We start from the raw sequence: 19,116 nt of genomic DNA on the forward strand, positions 1-19,116 counted from the left end.
TGGCGCGATGGGTAACGTTGCTTCGTGGGGTGTCAGTTGTTGATGTGTGCAAGGGTCCCTGGTTCGAGCCCGGGTTGGGGCGAAGAGAGGGACGGAACCTACACTGTTACATACACAGTGGGCCTAGCAGATCACATAGTCATTAGCCCATGTGATTCATTAGCACAAGCCTTCCCTGTGGCTCAGTTGATAGAGCATGGTGTTTGCAATGCCAGCATAGTGTGTGCAACACCAGGGTTGTGGGTTCGATTCCCACGGGGGACCAGTACTAAAAAATAAAAAATACAACAAAAAAATGCATTAAATGTATGCATTCACTACTGTAAGTCGCTCTGGATAAGAGCGTCTGCTAAATGACTAAAATGTAAAAATATAATAAAACTCTTCACAAGTTATAATCCCAAACTGTGTACAGTATGAATGGAGGGTAGACCTACGGACAGATTCAGACATGACGTTGTCAAAAAAATGTATTGGTTATAACTGGAGTGTAGGAACACTGGCCGAGGGTAGGCCTCAGTAGGCTAGCTCGTTTAATATTATTATACAGTAATAATAACAAAGCCAAATGTTTGTTTCCCCCTTTATCTAAACTGTTGCATGTTTAAGCAATAAGGCCCGAGGAGGCGTGGTATATTGGCCATATACCACAAACCACCGAGGCGCCTTACTGCTATTATAAACTGGTTACCAATGTAATTAGAGCAGTAAAAATACCAGTGGTATACTGTCTGATATACCACGGCTGTCAGCCAATCAGCATTCAGGGCTCGAACCATCCAGTTTATAATATAATTTAAAAACTGGGGTGGTACGAGGACCTGAATGCTGATTGGCTGAAAGCTGTGGTATGCCACGGGTATGCCAAAACATTTATTGTTACTTTTCTAATTACGTTTGTAACCAGTTTATAATAGCAATAAGGTACCTTGGAGTTTGTGGTATATGGCCAATGTACCACAGCTGAGGGCTGTGACCAGGCACTCAGAGTTGCATTGTGACAAAGAACAGCCCTTAGCCATGGTTTATTGGTCATAGACCACAACTCCTCGGGCCTTATTACTTCATTATAACGTGATGGAGGAGGCGTGTTCAGACAAGGTTGACTTCCTTTCACTATAGTATTCCTATTGGTAAGTGTCTATGCACCTGTTAAACCGTCCGCCAATCACACGTCCATGTCAATGTGTCCAAGATGGCGACCTCCACCGTTCTGTATTATACGGTATCGGCAATTGCAACAAAAGGACATTATTGACACACGTCAAAACTTTGTTGTTGGTTGCTGCAAAGACAATCCGGTTTAGTATATCGGATCTGAAACGCTAAAATCTTCTCCAATGCTTTGTACATGTGTAGAAGTACGCGCGGTGTTAGACTGAGGGGATTTGCATTAACCGAGCATGGCCACCGACAACATAATTCATTTCTGGAGGAAAAACGCAAAGGTTCCAGGAAGGTATGTTTCAGTTCTCAGTTCTCATCTTTCCTGATTTTTAAGATTATAAATGTGTATTCTGATAATGAGTTAACTCTGTATTTTAGTGGGAATAATAGCGTTGGTTTTGCGTAATTACAGTGTCATTAAATGTTAATAAAACATATGCTTAACCTTGTTTGATAGATAGCTAGTTTATAAAGCCGTTATGCGCAGGTTATCATTTTACGTGGTCACTAGCAGGCACAGCCACAAAGTCATACAATCGTATTTTAAACCTAACCACATTGCTAATCCGAATAACGAACCCTAACCTTAAATTTAGACCAAAAAGCTATTTTCTTGTTTTCATAAATTATAGCAGTACAGTATAGCCAATTTTGACTTCGCAGCTGTTCTATGGAGATATCGCTCAGTTCTGCCTCCAGGACAAGACTCATGACAATAAACATAAACCTTCCCTTTAGGCAATACGGAAGTGGTGGTCTTTGTTGCACATTGGAGCTCATGAGGTAATCTTCATGCCTTTGTCTTGGCTACCATATGTCCACACAACATGGCAGGTGGTCTGTAATGGGTGAATGTTGACATCTAGGATAAGCAGGAAAGACTGAGAAAGTACTTCAGAAACGTCCCCAATACAGTATTACCAAATAGATTGGCATATGGTCTTTCTTGTTGAACTCCTTTATGGCTGAGAAAATTGACACATTTGACAGAAATTTACACAATGTGTCTTATCTCTGGAGGCAGGAGCCAAGGTAATGTGAGTGGTCTCTAAGGATTGGGTGTTGTCTTTGGTGGTAGCCACAATGCAAACACTAGGGCCAGGAACAGGAAGTAACATTGTTCCCAATCCCTAACAGAAGAAGCTATGTAATAAGCTGTTATGAGATACCAACCAGACATGATAGGGTATTGCCATTGTACAAATGAATAGTCTACTAAAAGGTTACTAGGTCATGTGGATATCCTACAACATCCTCCTAAGACCCAGCTGATGAGCCACTTTACTACAACATGAGCTATTATTGGGTTAAAGAGGCAATCCGCAGTTTCTACATATATTCAAGGACTGACAATCCATGATATCGCCATTATAGTTTTAACCATGAGGCAATACAGTTTAATGCTATACAGTATATATATATATATATATTGCCTCATGGTTAAAACTATAATGTCGATATCATGGATTGTCAGTCCTTGAATTTAAGAGTGGTTACATTTCTCCAGCCCCAATCCCTCATCTTTTTACCGAAACAGTGGCGGGGAAGAGGTTTTGTTCTTGTTTCAATTGCTGATTGCCATTTTTAAAGACTCAGTAACTTGACTAATTTAGTCATCTACAACAGTAGGGCTATTTCCTCTCCACCGAGCTTGGTTCCCATCAGAAACACAGAGGGAGACAGACACACGAGGGCCGTTGGATTGTGTTGCAGGTCACAGGTCTTGTAGCATCATCAGATCGGTGGTGAGTGGCTACTCTCCATGGGGTGTCAGTAAGGCTGTCGTCTCCCGTCACATAAGGTGTTACAGCTGTACGCCTACTGTACGAACAACTATTATCCAAAACCCAAACAGAAGAGAAAATGAAGTCCTCTGTCTGCCCATAATGGTTGCTCTGGGGAGTCTTATGCTTTATGAACCTGTCAAATTCGTAATGAGTCCACTATAATGGCCAACATTGTCAATGAAACATGAAAAGAGGCCTCAATGAGCCCACGTGCTCCTAGTGAAGTGCTGCTAGGCCACTGCTCTTTCTCCTCTACAGTATACAGCCAGTTTATGGAGCGCAGCATCCTCCCCTTGACCCCAGAATACATCGCACGTAAGTGCTTTGCATGCAGCCCACAGGGATTCTTTTTTCACCCTTCATTCAACATGTATTTTTTGTTGTTGTTGTATTATGCTTACTTTAGATGGTGGATGTTCGTGTCTATATGGCCAAAAGCCCTTGAACATGTTGTGGATGAGAATGGTACTGTTGGTTTGATTGTTCCACGTTAACGCTTCCAAACACACCGACAGCGTCGTTTTGGTACGCCAGAATTACATTCATTTCCAATGAAACGCAGCGTTACGTTGCAGAGGCAGTTGCAGTGCGCGTTCGGTATGCGTCAAACTGTCTGCTCTACGCGGCTTGACAGAAATGGTAAACAGAAGGTGAATGTTGGAACTTGTGTTGCAGACACATCCAGATGTTGCTGCGTACTAGTTTGCGTAACGACGCTGTCGGTGTGTCCGAAGCGTAATACATTGGTCTTTCTTTTTACGCTGTTGTTTTATTGGCCTTTTTATGCCATTTGGTCAGCTGTTCCTTTTTATATTGTTTGTTGTCAATGTACCATCTTGTCTTTACCACGAGAGTGCTGTAGCTACTCAATGGTATCTTCTTTGTATCAGTGACACGTAGATTACATTTTTGTCCCCTTTTTCTCTCTGCAGGTTTCCTAAAGACACTCCCAAGGGAAACAATCTCAAGTCTAAAAAAGCGTCTAGTTTCCATGAATTTGCCCGTAGCACCAACGATGCCTGGGACATTGATGACGAGAACGATGAGGACTTCTTAGCTCCCATTCACCCCTCATCTCTCCCGCCCACCCTGCACTCCACGCACCAGGTGCCTCCTCTTCCTTTACAACAACCCAGTGACACCACCAGGGAGCCAGACACGGGGCCTGCAGACCGGCCGGCTCCCCCAACAGCAGAGGGCTGTCTTCAGCAGGAGGAGGACACAGACTGTGGACAGATCAATGGCAGAGTGGTGGTGAAGTCCAGCAGTGAGGCCCTGCTCAACACCAATACAGGTAATGTGGACATTGGACACTAACGTCAGGGGGGTGGGGTGGATTTTAGGGAACATGTCTTTGCATTTAGTGTTCATATCCCATGTGGATGTATTAAAGATATTTCTCATTATCAACTAAAAACTGATATTGTTGAGTCTACTCTCTGCGACTTGCTCAATGATCCTCCACTCTGGGTCTCTTCCTTCACAGTGCGCTCCACCCTGCAGAAGCAACAGTCTCTCCCAGTTCGTCCTATCATCCCGTTAGTCGCCAGAATCTCTGACCAAAATTCCTCGGGGGCCCCAATCATGACAGTGCGAGACAAGAGCCGATTGGACAAATTCAAATACCTTCTGTCCTGTCCTAACACCGACCTTGGTGAGAATAAACGCCACCTTATAGATTGAAATAGCTAATACAAGAAGGCCAATGTTGTGTTTACAATGTATGTACTGTATTCTCATTCTATCTCCTGGTCCTTGTGATCCACAGAGGAGCTCCGGAAGCACAGCTGGTCAGGTATTCCACGAGAAGTGAGGCCCATCACATGGAGGCTCCTCTCTGTAAGTACCATGATGACCTTTGACTTGCTCTCTGTATGTACCATGATGACCTTTGACTTCCTCTCTGTATGTACCATGATGATCTTTGACTTCCTCTCTGTATGTACCATGATGACCTTTGACTTCCTCTCTGTATGTACCTTGATGACCTTTGACTTGCTCTCTGTATGTACCATGATGACCTTTGACTAGGCTGGAGATCACACACAAGGAGTATGACGATTGACCCTCAGAGTATCACCTTTTGCCCTCAGAGCAGTCTCAATTTGTCAGGGCATGGACTCTACAATGTGTCGAAAGTGTTCCACAGGGATGCTGGCCCATGTTGACTCCAATGCTTCACACAGTTGTGTTAAGTTGGCTGGATGTCCTTTGGGTGGTGGAACCATTTTTGATACATACGGGAAACTGTTGAGGGTGAAAAACCCAGCAGCGAAGCAGTTCTTGACAGTTCTTGGTGCTCTTGGCACCTACTACCATAACCAAAGGCACTTAAATTATTTGTTTTGCCCATTCACCCTCTGAATGGCACACATACACAATCCATGTCTCAATTATCTCAAGACTTAAAAATAATTATTTAACCTGTCTCCTCCCTTTCATCTACACTGATTAAAGTGGATTTAACAAGAGACATTAATAAGGAATCATAGCCCTCACCTGGTCAGTCTATGTCATGTTCTTAATGTTTTGTACACTCAGTGTATTATATATGACAACTACACACACATTGGTATTTGCTGTGATATGATCTACATAATCCTGACTGTAGGATTGACCCTTGACTCGTAATCACTCTTCTACCCTGTTCCGGTACTGTTCACATCTTCAAAGAGAATATCCTCTTTTCTTTCATTGTCGTCGTCTCTGTCATGGTAGGGTTACCTCCCAGCCAACATGGAGCGCAGAGACCTGGTGCTGAAGAGGAAGAGAGATGAGTACTTTGGCTTCATTGAACAGTATTACCACTCCAGGACAGACGAGACTTACAAAGACACATATAGACAGGTAATACATGAGCCACCAAAGTACTAAATCCTAACAACCAATGTTACCCACTCTGGTGAGTCAGAGTTTAAGTAGCCTTGCCTTCTGTAGTGAGTCAGTGTTTAAGTAGCCCTGCCTTCTGTAGTGAGTCAGTGTTTAAGTAGCCCTGCCTACTGTAGTGAGTCAGTGTTGAAGTAGCCCTGCCTTCTGTAGCGAGTCAGTGTTTAAGTATCCCTGCCTTCTGTAGTGAGTCAGTGTTTAAGTAGCCCTGTCTACTGTAGTGAGTCAGTGTTTAAGTAGCCCTGTCTACTGTAGTGAGTCAGTGTTTAAGTAGCCCTGCCTACTGTAGTGAGTCAGTGTTTAAGTAGCCCTGCCTTCTGTAGCGAGTCAGTGTTTAAGTAGCATATGCCTACTGTAGTGAGTCAGTGTTTAAGTAGCCCTGCCTACTGTAGTGAGTCAGTGTTTAAGTAGCCCTGCCTTCTGTAGCGAGTCAGTGTTTAAGTAGGTCATACCTACTGTAGTGAGTCAGTGTTTAAGTAGCCCTGCCTTCTGTAGTGAGTCAGTGTTTAAGTAGCCCTGCCTTCTGTAGTGAGTCAGTGTTTAAGTAGGATATGCCTTCTGTAGTGAGTCAGTGTTTAAGTAGCCCTGCCTACTGTAGTGAGTCAGTGTTTAAGTAGGATATGCCTTCTGTAGTGAGTCAGTGTTTAAGTAGCCCTGCCTTCTGTAGTGAGTCAGTGTTTAAGTAGCCCTGCCTTCTGTAGTGAGTCAGTGTTTAAGTAGCCCTGCCTTCTGTAGTGAGTCAGTGTTTAAGTAGCCCATGCTTTGTTTCCACAGATCCACATCGACATTCCGAGGACAAACCCGCTAATTCCACTTTTCCAGCAGCCCGCTGTGCAAGAGGTGAGCTTCTCTCTCTCAGCTCTTCATACTAGTTGCCTGGCTTGGATGGACAGTCTGACAATTCCACTTTTTGATATTCTGGAGAAAGGTTTTGTTAACGCGTAATAGACATGGCATATCACTTTGGATTGAATCCTGTCCTGTCTGTGCCTTCATGTGTTCAATCAGGTGTTTGAGAGGATCCTCTTCATCTGGGCTATCCGCCATCCAGCCAGCGGCTACGTCCAGGGAATCAACGACTTGGTCACTCCATTCTTTGTAGTCTTCCTCTCCGAATTTGTTGGTAGGTCGGCTAGAGGATAATGTGTGTGTGTGTGTCAGAGGAGGCTGGGAGGGGCTACAGATGTAGGATCATAATTTGAACCAGTTTACTACAGCAGGAAAATAATCCTGCAGCAACAGGACATGTGGATTATAATTAATGGACATTTTTTGTAGGGTTTGATAAAAAAAATTGTTAGGGCAAATCAAGTCTGACATTTTAAAGTGGAAATTCCAAACTTTAGAAGCCATTTTAAACCACAAATAAATACACTACAAGTTTGCATTTCCTCCTGTGCAGTAAACAATTCTCAGCAACAAAAGCGATCAAATTAATATCCTATACCTGTAGAGGAGGACGGGCTCAGTGTAATGGCTGGAATGGAATAAATGGAATGGTATCAAACACATCAAACCTATAGAAACCATATGTTTGACTCTGTGTCATTAATTCCATTCCAGCCTTTACAATGAGCATGTCCTCCTAGAGCTACTCCCAACAGCCTCCTCTGGTGTGTGTCATAGATTTCTGTCCAACCAGATGAGGCTTGTCCATATGAAAGGAAAATGGCCTCTGAATCCTCATACAGGGTGTCCAATAATCTTGTTTTATATTACATACGGAAGGATTAATGCATACATTTTTCCTGTCTGGTTATTCGTCAGCATTACAAACCAGTCTGCTTCCCTTAGTGCACATGTCAAACTCAAATATATCAATTTTCTTATCAAACCACCCGTGGTGCGAATTTAATTGAGTTTGAGTAATACTTTATTTTTGTATCCCTCCCTGGAAAACGATCTCAATCGACATTGAAATGACTAAAACCAAATGGAAACTGTAGAACTGATAATGGAGCTACATTTACAGTCTCAACACTCTGTCCAGCTTCCTAACAGTCATCTATAGTCTCTTCACTCTGTCCAGCTAGATAACAGTCATCTATAGTCTCTTCCCTCTGTCCAGCTAGATAACAGTCATCTATAGTCTCTTCCCTCTGCACAGCTAGATAACAGTCATCTTTAGTCTCTTCACTCTGTCCAGCTAGATAACAGTCATCTATAGTCTCTTCACTCTGTCCAGCTAGATAACAGTCATCTATAGTCTCTTCACTCTGTCCAGCTAGATAACAGTCATCTATAGTCTCTTCACTCTGTCCAGCTAGATAACAGTCATCTATAGTCTCTTCCCTCTGTCCAGCTAGATAACAGTCATCTATAGTCTCTTCCCTCTGTCCAGCTAGATAACAGTCATCTATAGTCTCTTCACTCTGTCCAGCTAGATAACAGTCATCTATAGTCTCTTCACTCTGTCCAGCTTGATAACAGTCATCTATAGTCTCTTCACTCTGTCCAGCTAGATAACAGTCATCTATAGTTTCTTCCCTCTGTCCAGCTAGATAACAGTCATCTATAGTCTCTTCCCTCTGTCCAGCTAGATAACAGTCATCTATAGTCTCTACACTCTGTCCAGCTAGATAACAGTCATATACAGTCTCTTCCCTCTGTCCAGCTAGATAACAGTCATCTATAGTCTCTTCACTCTGTATAGCTTCCCAACAGTCACCGAAAAGAAAGCTAGGCAGTCAGGGAGCATCAAAAATGCCAAAACTCTTCTTTTTTTTTTGCACATTTTCACGGCAAGGAAAAATAATCAACTTTAAGTGCAGCCCCCAGGACCTCGGTGAAGACCGAATACGGCCCGCAGGGAACTGAGTGACACCCCTGCCTTAGTGAACTGGAAGTAGGGTTGTGTTTCGCTGACTGATCGTTTGGGTTTACATCCACAGAGGAGGATGTGGAGAATTTTGACGTAGCGTCCCTGCCTCTTGACACCCAGAGGAACATTGAGGCAGACAGTTTCTGGTGCATGACCAAGCTGCTGGATGGAATACAGGTTAGTAATGTTAGTCAGTTATTTTTCTCCATCTGCTGTTATGGTCTTACAATCACAAATAAAATCCTCCTCGTGATGTGTTGTTGATATTATTGTTGTTGTGTCTGTACAGGACAACTACACTTTTGCTCAGCCAGGGATTCAGAACAATGTGAAAGCTTTGGAAGAATTGGTCAGCAGAATCGATGGTGAGATATGATCTCCTCATGTTGTTACCGCATCTGAGGTAAGATCTTACCTTTTAATTCATATGAAAATAGATCTCTAGTCTCCCATTATTTTCAGATGGCCTCAGGGTCAGTTTTCATCTCTCTGTGTTTTCTCAACTCACTGTGTGACTGCGTCCTTTTCTCTCACAGAGGACATACACAACTACTTTAAGAGGTATGAGGTGGAGTACCTGCAGTTTGCGTTCCGCTGGATGAACAACCTGCTGATGAGAGAGCTGCCTCTACGCTGCACCATCCGCCTCTGGGACACCTATCAGGTGACACACAAACACATAGATATTTGCATTGAACCTTTGTGTTTAGTTCTGAATGTCTGTGTGATTTACAGAGATGATGTGTACGTGTTCTTCACATGCTGACCTGTCGTGTGTCCCTGCAGGCTGAACAAGAGGGCTTCTCCCACTTCCACCTCTACGTCTGTGCTGCTTTCCTGATTGAGTGGCGCAAAGAGATACTCTCCATGGTCGATTTTCAGGTACGATTAATTCTATCCTTTCTTGATTTGTTTGAGTGAACAATACTCGAGTACTTTCTATTTGAAAATGTGTTACTTTTTTTGTATGACCTGACCCCTTCAGTGAAAAGCTCTCATTAAAAACAAATCGGCATATTTCAATGTTCATGACACTGCAGATTGTGACTGAGGCCCACCAGGGTTTATTTACACACTTCCACCCATCCGGTTCCAACATAGTATTAATGTCATCAAATGTGTCTCTGGCTTTCCAGGGTCTTCTCATGTTACTCCAGAACCTTCCCACAATCCACTGGGGGAATGAGGAAGTGGGCCTTCTCCTGGCTGAAGCGTACAGACTCAAGTATATGTTCGCTGACGCGCCCAATCACTACAAGAGATAGGCTTCTATGCAATGGTGTAAAACAGATTCTGATATACTGTTAGGAGGAACGTAAGGTTTCATTCCTCTCTTTGATATGACTGACCGACATATAGCTTGCACACAGGTACAGAATAATTCACTCAAAATGGGAACCCTCGAACCCTGTTTCTACAATAGTTTTCTTGCAGGTTCTCTCTGTTTGTTAAGACTTGTATTGGCAAGTTTCATTCCACTGACACTGCAGCGTATTATCTCAGAGCCACTGGCTTAGACATCTCAATAGTAGTCTGTTACAATTCATGCGGTAGGTTCTGGACATACAACACAGCTAATCCTCAACTGACTAGGTATCCCCCTTTCCCTTTCCCTTCAACCTAACTCCTATTAACCATAACCTTATATGAGTTCTGGTATTGGAACTCTATACTGTTCTGGTATTGGAACTCTACTGTTCTGGTATTGGAACTCTACTGTTCTGGTATTGGAACTCTATACTGTCCTGGTATTGGAACTCTATACTGTTCTGGTATTAGAACTCTATACTGTCCTGGTATTAGAACTCTATACTGTTCTGGTATTAGAACTCTATACTGTTCTGGTATTGGAACTCTATACTGTTCTGGTATTGGAACTCTACTGTTCTGGTATTGGAACTCTACTGTTCTGGTATTGGAACTCTATACTGTCCTGGTATTGGAACTCTATACTGTTCTGGTATTAGAACTCTATACTGTCCTGGTATTAGAACTCTATACTGTTCTGGTATTAGAACTCTATACTGTTCTGGTATTGGAACTCTATACTGTTCTGGTATTGGAACTCTACTGTTCTGGTATTGGAACTCTACTGTTCTGGTATTGGAACTCTATACTGTCCTGGTATTGGAACTCTATACTGTTCTGGTATTAGAACTCTATACTGTCCTGGTATTAGAACTCTATACTGTTCTGGTATTGGAACTCTATACTGTTCTGGTATTGGAACTCTACTGTTCTGGTATTGGAACTCTACTGTTCTGGTATTGGAAATCTATACTGTCCTGGTATTGGAACTCTATACTGTTCTGGTATTAGAACTCTATACTGTCCTGGTATTAGAACTCTATACTGTTCTGGTATTAGAACTCTATACTGTCCTGGTATTGGAACTCTATACTGTTCTGGTATTAGAACTCTATACTGTTCTGGTATTAGAACTCTATACTGTTCTGGTATTGGAACTCTATACTGTCCTGGTATTGGAACTCTTTACAATACTGCATAAATGAATTATATTTTAGTCCAGAGGGGATAAATACTTGGCCATCGGTTTATGGTCTTTTACATTCAAATTCATACTGGCATTAATCAGTATTGGTTGTCTCAGAAGTTTGAACATACACTTGAAAGAACTCTGAATGGACGATGAATGTTTAAGTGATCATCGTTCAAGTTTCAGAGAGAATATATTTGAGTTATTTCATTTCTTAACTAACAGAGTTTTGTGGTAAAGCTAGTCCACATATTTTACCACTTTGTCCCCAGTTGTTCTCTTCATGGCTATATTGAGTCCAGTAAAAGGCCAGTCTGAATATCTACTGAAGAAATTGTCCAATGTAGTACAACATGATACAAGAGGTGTCACAGCTGTTACTAATTGCCGCTCTGTAGACCAGGAAAAGGTACTTTATTTCAGGGCTTATCTATAGTGGTGCCATATTGAATCCCAAGGCCTCAATGTGAATAGGATGAGAATGGGGACCGTGTGTTTTTAGATGGTGTATTATTGTTAGCACTTGAGCTACATTTTCAGTTAAACATAACCTAAGCTCCAGATTATCTCAACTGATTACTAGCTATTTTGCTTTGTAATTCTCAGGCTTAATTTTCACATTCAGATTAGTCACACTTTCTTTTTAGATTATTTGAAACTGTGGCACATATGAAAATTGCTAAATTGTTTTAAAATTAAGTTGTCATTTGAAACTGATGAGACCTGTTTACCCTTCAAGTAGTGTAAATTTAAGAGTATCTGACACTTTACCAAATGTATATTTTGTATGTTTGCAGTGTCCATAACATGCGCTGAAGGTTTTGCATTGTCTATTTCCTCTTTCTGAAGATATATACAAAGCAACCAGTGCAATCTAAATCAACAATCTGCAACGCAATGTAACGACCATCCAGGAAGTTCTTCAGATAGTAGAGAAGATGACTGTTGTACTTCCCTGTCTGTTGTTTGCAACAGCATCTACTCTTATTTAGTATGGTTAACTTAAACAGTTGTCTGTAAACTTTAATAATATAGAAGTGAAAATTGTGTATATTAAGAATTCAAATGTTTGTTTTTCAGTAAATGAATGTGTTTTGACTTGCCTCTGAGGGTTGTCTGCTAATGCTAATGTTGATATTCAAAGGCATCTTTTAGTAGCCCTCCCGAGTCCCGACACAGTTACTTGATCTGTTGGAAACTGTGATATCAACACAGCTGTATTTCAAGTCTGTAATGATGCCTTTGTTATAAGCATTTGTAAATGCACTTTGACTAGCATAGAAAACTGAAATGTTATCATTTGCCCTGTTTTGTTTGTACAGCATTTGTGTTTCAATGTAAAATATTGGGGTTATGTAGTAGCTTACCTGCTGTGACCTCACTTAGGTGACGTAAAGCAGGAATAGTAATTACATTTAAACAATGGAATGTGAATATTTATGTTATTATTTCACCAACCTTCATAACCATTTCTCTGCTATGGTACGAAAGGTTTGACAATCATTATTTAGATTTTATAATTATTGTATTGGCATTGAGGTTCAAGTTTGTGAAATTGACATGTGGATATGGCATTGAACAATATGGAGTACATTTGTTTTGTCAGGTTTTAGTGACCCTGTGACAACCTAAAAAAAAAAACATGTTTTAACTGAAGTTCATTTTTTTTTAATAATCAGTACTAGGACAGTGACCTTGGTGGTATTAGACCTGTAATGATATGAATTAACTTCATAATACTGAGGAAACAGAAGTGCCATAACTTCCGTACCATTATTATTCTCATATTGGTTTTCAAGATCAACATGTAGTTCAATTAGGATTTTTCTGCAATTTAATCATCTAATTTAATCATTCCACTTTTGATTTCTGCATCATCCCAGTGCACATTTTACCATGTCTTCTCAATTCAGTTCTCAATTCAGGGTTTTTGTAGAACAAATTCAGACTCATGTTCGTTGTTGGCATTTTCAAATACATAATGATTACTTTGTGTGTATTTTAATATTTACCTTTCAGCCTTAAAGTAAACTATGCTCTGTCCTCATGTGTTTATTTGCTCCCAAAAATGTATGACTTTATTATTTCAATTGAATTCATTCTACGATTGTATTATTCAATCCATGTCCCATGTTGTTTTATGGTCATTCAAAGGTTTCACTGCATTTTGGATGTACAGTAACAGGACTACGAAACCTGAATTCATTGTCTAAAATTCATCTGTAGTCATTCAGTTTTCATTTTCTTATCTTCAATGCCAAACTATTTGGCCAATAATGTTTTCATTCAGTTCAATGCTTCTGTAGTCAATACTGGTTGTAGCCTTAAATGGAGGAAATATTACAGTAATCTGCTGTATATAAACGTTTTGTTTATATTAAACGATTGTTACCCTTTGTTTTGACTGAGCCATGGTGTTGTGCATAAGGGGGGGGTTAGTGGGAGAGGATGCATACCTCACCTCATTGAAATACATGTGATAAACTCAGATGGATGGAGGTAAGTGAGCAGATTTTTTTGTTGTTGCATTAAATGCACACATTGATTTCCACATACAGAGCAGAGTTCATTTGAATTGCCATGCTAAATCTGATCCCTTACACTTTGCAACACTTTGAATGTACATACTAAATCTGGTGTTTTTATATACTCTCTGGAAAAATCTAATATTTTAATATGTTACTGTCCACTTCATTCTCTAATCATATAAACCATGGGTTTCAACTCTACCATTATTACCAAGTTTCCTGAAGCCGTTTGTGTTCTTGAATGTCTCATTGGTCGAAAAAGAAAGTACCAGAATGCAAAGTTTTGTAGTCCTACCAAAGCTTAAAGTACACAAACAACTTGGCTTCACTTTGGAACACATGGCTACGGTGCTGCAGGGAAATGAAAACAACGTTTTGGTATCCAAGTATTTATCTTAAAAAAAATTACTTCCATTAACTTGTTGGAAACTGACATGTCGCCAGTATTCGGATTTGTTTGACCAAAAAAAAAAGGTGGGCTAATTTCGTTGCATGTTTTAACATTTCTGTCTTGTTTTAGCTAGCTAGTTAGCCGATGGCTAACAGTAACGTTAGTGTGGGCGGACTGGAGTTCCCGACGTCACGAAATGTTTTTATTAAAGAAAACGACTGATTTGAGCACCAAAAGAATAGCCCGCAATTACGAATAACAATGTCGTGTGTAATTGCCGGCTATTCTTTGTGTGCTCAAATCAGTAGTTAAAAAAAAAAAAAATCTTAAAAAATAAGTATACAAACGTAAATTTGTGACATCCTAAATCGTGGAGTTGAGGTTAATAGCTGGTAGCAATAGCGATTTCCTGCATAATGTTTCATTTGATTTGCTTCATTACCACGTTATCACTGCATGTCAGCCTATTTTGCTATACAGGCGGTAAATCTTTTCAGTCGTTTTAGAAATGGGGGAAATGCCTACACTCACCTACCACACAGTTAGCCATTACATTACACACACAAGTCTTTGGACGAAGGCGTTTCGTTAAGAGCCCCGACGCTCGGTCTGAACGTTAAAACGCATCGCTTTTGGAAACATAAGGCCCTTATCTTTCATGTCAGGGAGAAATCATAAAAAAAAAAAAAAGGTTAAATTGATAACACACCATTTTTATAGGGTTCCGACACGGTTATATTTCCGTGTTTATAGCACTTGTTAACAGAAAGTCCACTTTCTTCAGTCTGATATCTGGACTAATGAACTATCTGCGTCTCCGAGCACCTGTGTGTTATCAGAATATGTTCTTCACAAATGTGTTGTCACTGAAAAATACTGTCGGCTGCAACGCTGTTAAAACAGTCTACAACAAGTGTGTATTTTGCGTTTGTGAAATTATTTTGATGGAATATGAAAGTAGAAGGATTAACCCTGATACATTCCTTCCGATGGGTGTCAAACCCTTGTTTGACAAGTGGTTCTTACTTCTGAAATGATATATAATATAACCAACTTTGAAAGCATCAGCTACAATAATTGTTTAAAAATCAGCCCCATATTGTGACATTAAAATGTTGGATGCTTATCCATAGAATTCCATGTAATGGGGCAGCTATATTTTTTGAATTTCAACTTTGGTGACAGAGGCACCAAATTGCGCACACGGCTAGAACAGAGGGTTAAAACGATTTGTAGATGTAGAGCCATCATAGAATTCATCCATTAACTTTCCCTTAATCCCACAGAAGACTTTTCCCCAATATGGCTGCCAAACATCTCAATGGGGTCTCATTGGATAATTTCACATGGCGATACCTGTATGAAATATAATTGTAGTATGCACAGAATTTCTTAATGTTCATATAGTGATGTGGAATACACAACCACATGAGCCAGATATATAAAGTTGTCAAATGATTCACTGAATTTGTTTTTTTCTTTATGCGGACTATAAACCATGCCCCGTACATTCCATTGCAATGTACAGTAGTAAAATCCAATGTTGGGCCTGTTGAGGCCAATTATATTACTTTTAGTATTGTAGTAACAGACCAATCTGCTATGCCCCCATAGTAAGAATACGTTTTCATTTAGACTAACTATGTGTAATGGTTTGCTGCTCTTACAATCAGATGAAAACTTATTGGCATTACTATGGAATTTTACATTGTAATCTATGCAGCAAGTTTCTAGTCCTTTGCCTTTTTTGACACATTCTTACCAGAATTCTGTGAATAATTTACCATCCTTAAAAGTTGGGGTTCTGGCTTATGGACTGGCATTGGTAGCTATGCGTCAAGGAGGAATATACCATTTAGCAGACGCTTTTATCCAGAACGATTTAGTCACGCGTGCGTAGATTTTACATATGGGTGGTCCCGGGATTCGAACCAACTATCCTGTCGTTGCAATAGCAACTGAGCTACAGAGAGGGTGACGGATATACAGCCTGTCTCTGCAGCCAACCATTGGTGCTATAAAAAGAGAGACCAGGGAAATGTTTTGTAGGCTATAGCTTAAGTTTTCCCCTCATCAGAATGATGAACATGTCTAATAGACTGTCCTCTGTACCTCCAAATAGGTGCCTTGGTTGAAGATGGATGCAGTACCTTGCCGTTGGAACACCACAAGAGTTCAGGAGTCGTTTGCTCGAACTAAGCCTGCCTCAGACACTCTAACAAAGCTGGCAAAACTTGTGGCACAAAAGCAAGAGAGTCAAAGCCAGAACCAGCTACTGCCTGATGTGTGCCCATGTGTGTGCGCAGAGTGCAGCCAGGGATTCTCTGACATGGCTGAGTTATTGCACCACCAGCAGGGGGAACATGCCTTACGTAAGTGTCATCGCTGCCTTTCCTGTGGCAAAGAGTTTTCTCTCCTATCCTCTTTGCAGTTGCACAAGTGCATTCATGATGCTGCTCCTTGTCAGCTCTGTTGTGGTAAACCTCAGCTAGGTGCTCCATGCAGTGCATGCAAGGCTTCAACCTCAGACTCTCAGAGTGTCCAGGATAAGTCCCTTCATCACCAGTCCCACCATCATGATAACAGATCATATGCCTGTGCTCCGTGTGGTAAAAGCTATAGCCAAAAGCAAGCTTTGCTTCACCATCAGCAGGCTGGCTGTAGTAAATCTGCCTCACGAACTGCAAAAGTTGTCAGCCCTCCCGCTGACTCTCCCTCGCCTGAATCTGCCATCTTGGACTCCTCTCTCCCCCCTCATGCCACTAGTGCCCCAGATCCTAACAGGCCAAGCCAATGCCCACTTTGCGCCAAGAGGTTTCGCTCAGGGGCTGGCCTTGCATGCCATCAGCGATCCACCCATCGGAAGGAATGGATCATCTCTAAGTATCCTCTACTAAAAGGAGGATGCACAAATGGGGTTAATAGATTATCAGATTATCAGCAGATGGCTGGGCCATCCCAACCAAAAAGAAGAGGCAGAAAGAGCCAGCTCCTCTCCTGTCGTTCCTGTGACAGGGTCTTCCTAAGCACTGCCAAGCTGTACTTGCACAGACAAGAGTCCCACAGCAGAGAGAAGGATATCAGAAGAGATCCAAGGCCACTGATTAGCAAGCGGAGGAAAAGAGAGACTTACCCATGTGACGTTTGTGGTAAAGTGTTCTTGCACCACTTGTCACTTAAAGCACACGTCAAGAATCATAGTCAAGAACCACCAAGCCATGTTCAGCATGTTGGGAAAGCAGCCAAGGAGACCAAGTTAGGTGAGAAGATGCCAAAAAAGCCTAAAAGCAACCTAGCACGGAAGATGGGAGGAACATTGGTCAAGGCTAGCAGAGGGAGACCAAAGAAAGTTCCAGAAGAAGAGGGAGAGTTTCCTTGCCCGTCTTGTGCTGAGGTGTTTTCTTTGCAGTCTGCCCTGAAGGCGCATGAGGAGCTGCATCAGCCTACAGGGAGTATGAGACAGTGCAGCGTGTGCAGTCAGGGCATGGGTATCTCTAAGAAGCCTAGGGCCAAGCTTCGGAGGTCCTACCATTGTGTTCCCTGCTTGAAGGCTTTTGTAACACTGGACACTTTCTTACAACACTGCCAAGATCACCTTGTTGTCAGTGGCGATGAGGAAGGGAGAAATGTATGATCCTGACAGCAAAATGTGAGATGATGTACTCTAACTTTTTTGTTTTTTAACAAGCTGTACTGAGTTCCCAAGAGAATATGTGTTCATGTACATTTAAAAATATGTTTAGACCACTCACCAGAATAGCTGTTTGAATGTAATTCATATCAACATGCGATTCAAGTTGCAACATTTTTTTATTTTTTTGTGTGTGTGCTGTTTGATACCATTAATTTTGTGACTGACCAACAGTGGTACTCTGTGAAAGCAGTACAGAAACAGTCTTACTAGGCCTAAATCCTCTTGATCCTAAATCCTCTTGATCATAAATCCTCTTGATTTAGACCTTTATATATTCCTTTACAAATGTTGATCGGATCCAACCATCCCATTTGTCGATATGGTTTAAATTAAATGAATATACGCAATAACTAATTTAGTATGTTGCTGCAGCATTAAAGGTCCAATGCAGCATTTTTTTTTTTTTTTTATCTCAATATCAAATCATTTCTGGTTAACAATTAAGTACCTTACTGTGATTTGTTTTCAATTCAAATGGTCAAAATGGAAACAGAAAATTGCTTCTTAGTAAAGAGCTATTTCTCAAGCAAGAATTTAGCTAGGACTGTCGAAGTGTTCAGAGTGGGGAGGGGAAAACTGAAAGCTGTTATTGGGATTGAGTTTTGGAACTCTTTCTTATTTGCTAATTAACTAATTTACTCCACCCAAATTTACTCCATGACACCAAAACAGACATTTCAGGCCGTCTTTTCAAACAGCTCTTACACTAAAAGGGCATTATCATAATTTTCAAAATTTCACAGTATTATTCCAACCTCACAGTGTGGAAAGATATACTGAGTATAACGAACATTATGAACACCTTCCTAATATTGAGTTGCCCCTCCCCTCTCCTTTTGCCCTCAGAACAGCCTCAATTCGTCAGGCCATGGACTCTACAAGGTGTCGATAGCATTCCACAGGGATGCTGGCCCATGTTGACTCCAATGCTTCCCACAGTTGTGTCAAGTTGGCTGGATGTCCTTTTGGGTGGTGGACCATTCTTGATACACACGGGGAAACTGTTGAGCATGAAAAACCCTGCAGCGTTACAGTTCTTGACACAAACCGGTGCGCCTGGTACCTACTACCATTTTGTGACAAAACTATTGGTAGAGTTGAAAATGCGGTGGAAACGCATTGAACTTTTAGATTTTTTTTATTTGTTACAGGATTTTTTTTTTTTTAAACTCTTGATGAGATTTGACTTATGTAAGTGTGACACTGATTTAGCATTAATTTCCTAATTATTTTTCTCTGCCTGTCTGTCTGTGTGTGAGATGCATATTCATGGAGCCAGTTAAGACAGTGATGTAACATAACATGGATATTATGCAAAACAAGCAGTGATTGCAACCTTGCTGCT

General features: G+C 41.1%; 2 protein-coding genes across 3 annotated transcripts; both read left to right on the top strand.

Moving 5' to 3' along the window:
- Positions 1 to 1,166: 1,166 nt before the first annotated feature.
- On the top strand, positions 1,167 to 13,556 carry LOC115168655 (TBC1 domain family member 22B). Of its 2 annotated transcripts, XM_029724118.1 has the most exons (13): positions 1,167 to 1,459; positions 3,213 to 3,269; positions 3,887 to 4,248; positions 4,441 to 4,608; positions 4,723 to 4,793; positions 5,673 to 5,801; positions 6,615 to 6,680; positions 6,849 to 6,963; positions 8,732 to 8,838; positions 8,951 to 9,026; positions 9,198 to 9,325; positions 9,448 to 9,543; positions 9,798 to 13,556. In XM_029724118.1, the coding sequence occupies exons 1-13, from the start codon at positions 1,404 to 1,406 to the stop codon at positions 9,924 to 9,926; spliced, it is 1,560 nt and encodes a 519-aa protein (XP_029579978.1). In that variant the 5' UTR covers positions 1,167 to 1,403; the 3' UTR covers positions 9,927 to 13,556. The 2 variants fall into 2 exon arrangements, with proteins under 2 accessions (XP_029579978.1, XP_029579979.1); XM_029724119.1 differs by lacking the exon at positions 3,213 to 3,269 and having other exon boundaries at positions 1,168 to 1,459.
- A 407-nt stretch (positions 13,557 to 13,963) lies between these two features.
- On the top strand, positions 13,964 to 18,255 carry LOC115168656 (zinc finger protein 271). Its single transcript, XM_029724121.1, has 2 exons — positions 13,964 to 14,160; positions 16,200 to 18,255. The coding sequence occupies exon 2, from the start codon at positions 16,215 to 16,217 to the stop codon at positions 17,709 to 17,711; it is 1,497 nt and encodes a 498-aa protein (XP_029579981.1). The 5' UTR covers positions 13,964 to 14,160; positions 16,200 to 16,214; the 3' UTR covers positions 17,712 to 18,255.
- The last annotated feature ends 861 nt before the right edge of the window (positions 18,256 to 19,116 follow it).

The sequence above is a fragment of the Salmo trutta genome, chromosome 30, assembly GCF_901001165.1.
Source record: "Salmo trutta chromosome 30, fSalTru1.1, whole genome shotgun sequence".
Lineage (NCBI taxonomy): Eukaryota > Metazoa > Chordata > Actinopteri > Salmoniformes > Salmonidae > Salmo > Salmo trutta.

Bases quoted from the DNA above. Each gene is read 5' to 3' on its own strand.
- LOC115168656 (XM_029724121.1), top strand. From the start codon at position 16,215: ATGGATGCAGTACCTTGCCGTTGGAACACCACAAGAGTTCAGGAGTCG.
- LOC115168655 (XM_029724118.1), top strand. From the start codon at position 1,404: ATGGCCACCGACAACATAATTCATTTCTGGAGGAAAAACGCAAAGGTT. The intron at 4,609-4,722 runs GTGAGAATAAAC...TGTGATCCACAG, and splicing joins CTGTCCTAACACCGACCTTG to AGGAGCTCCGGAAGCACAGC. The intron at 8,839-8,950 runs GTTAGTAATGTT...GTGTCTGTACAG, and splicing joins AGCTGCTGGATGGAATACAG to GACAACTACACTTTTGCTCA.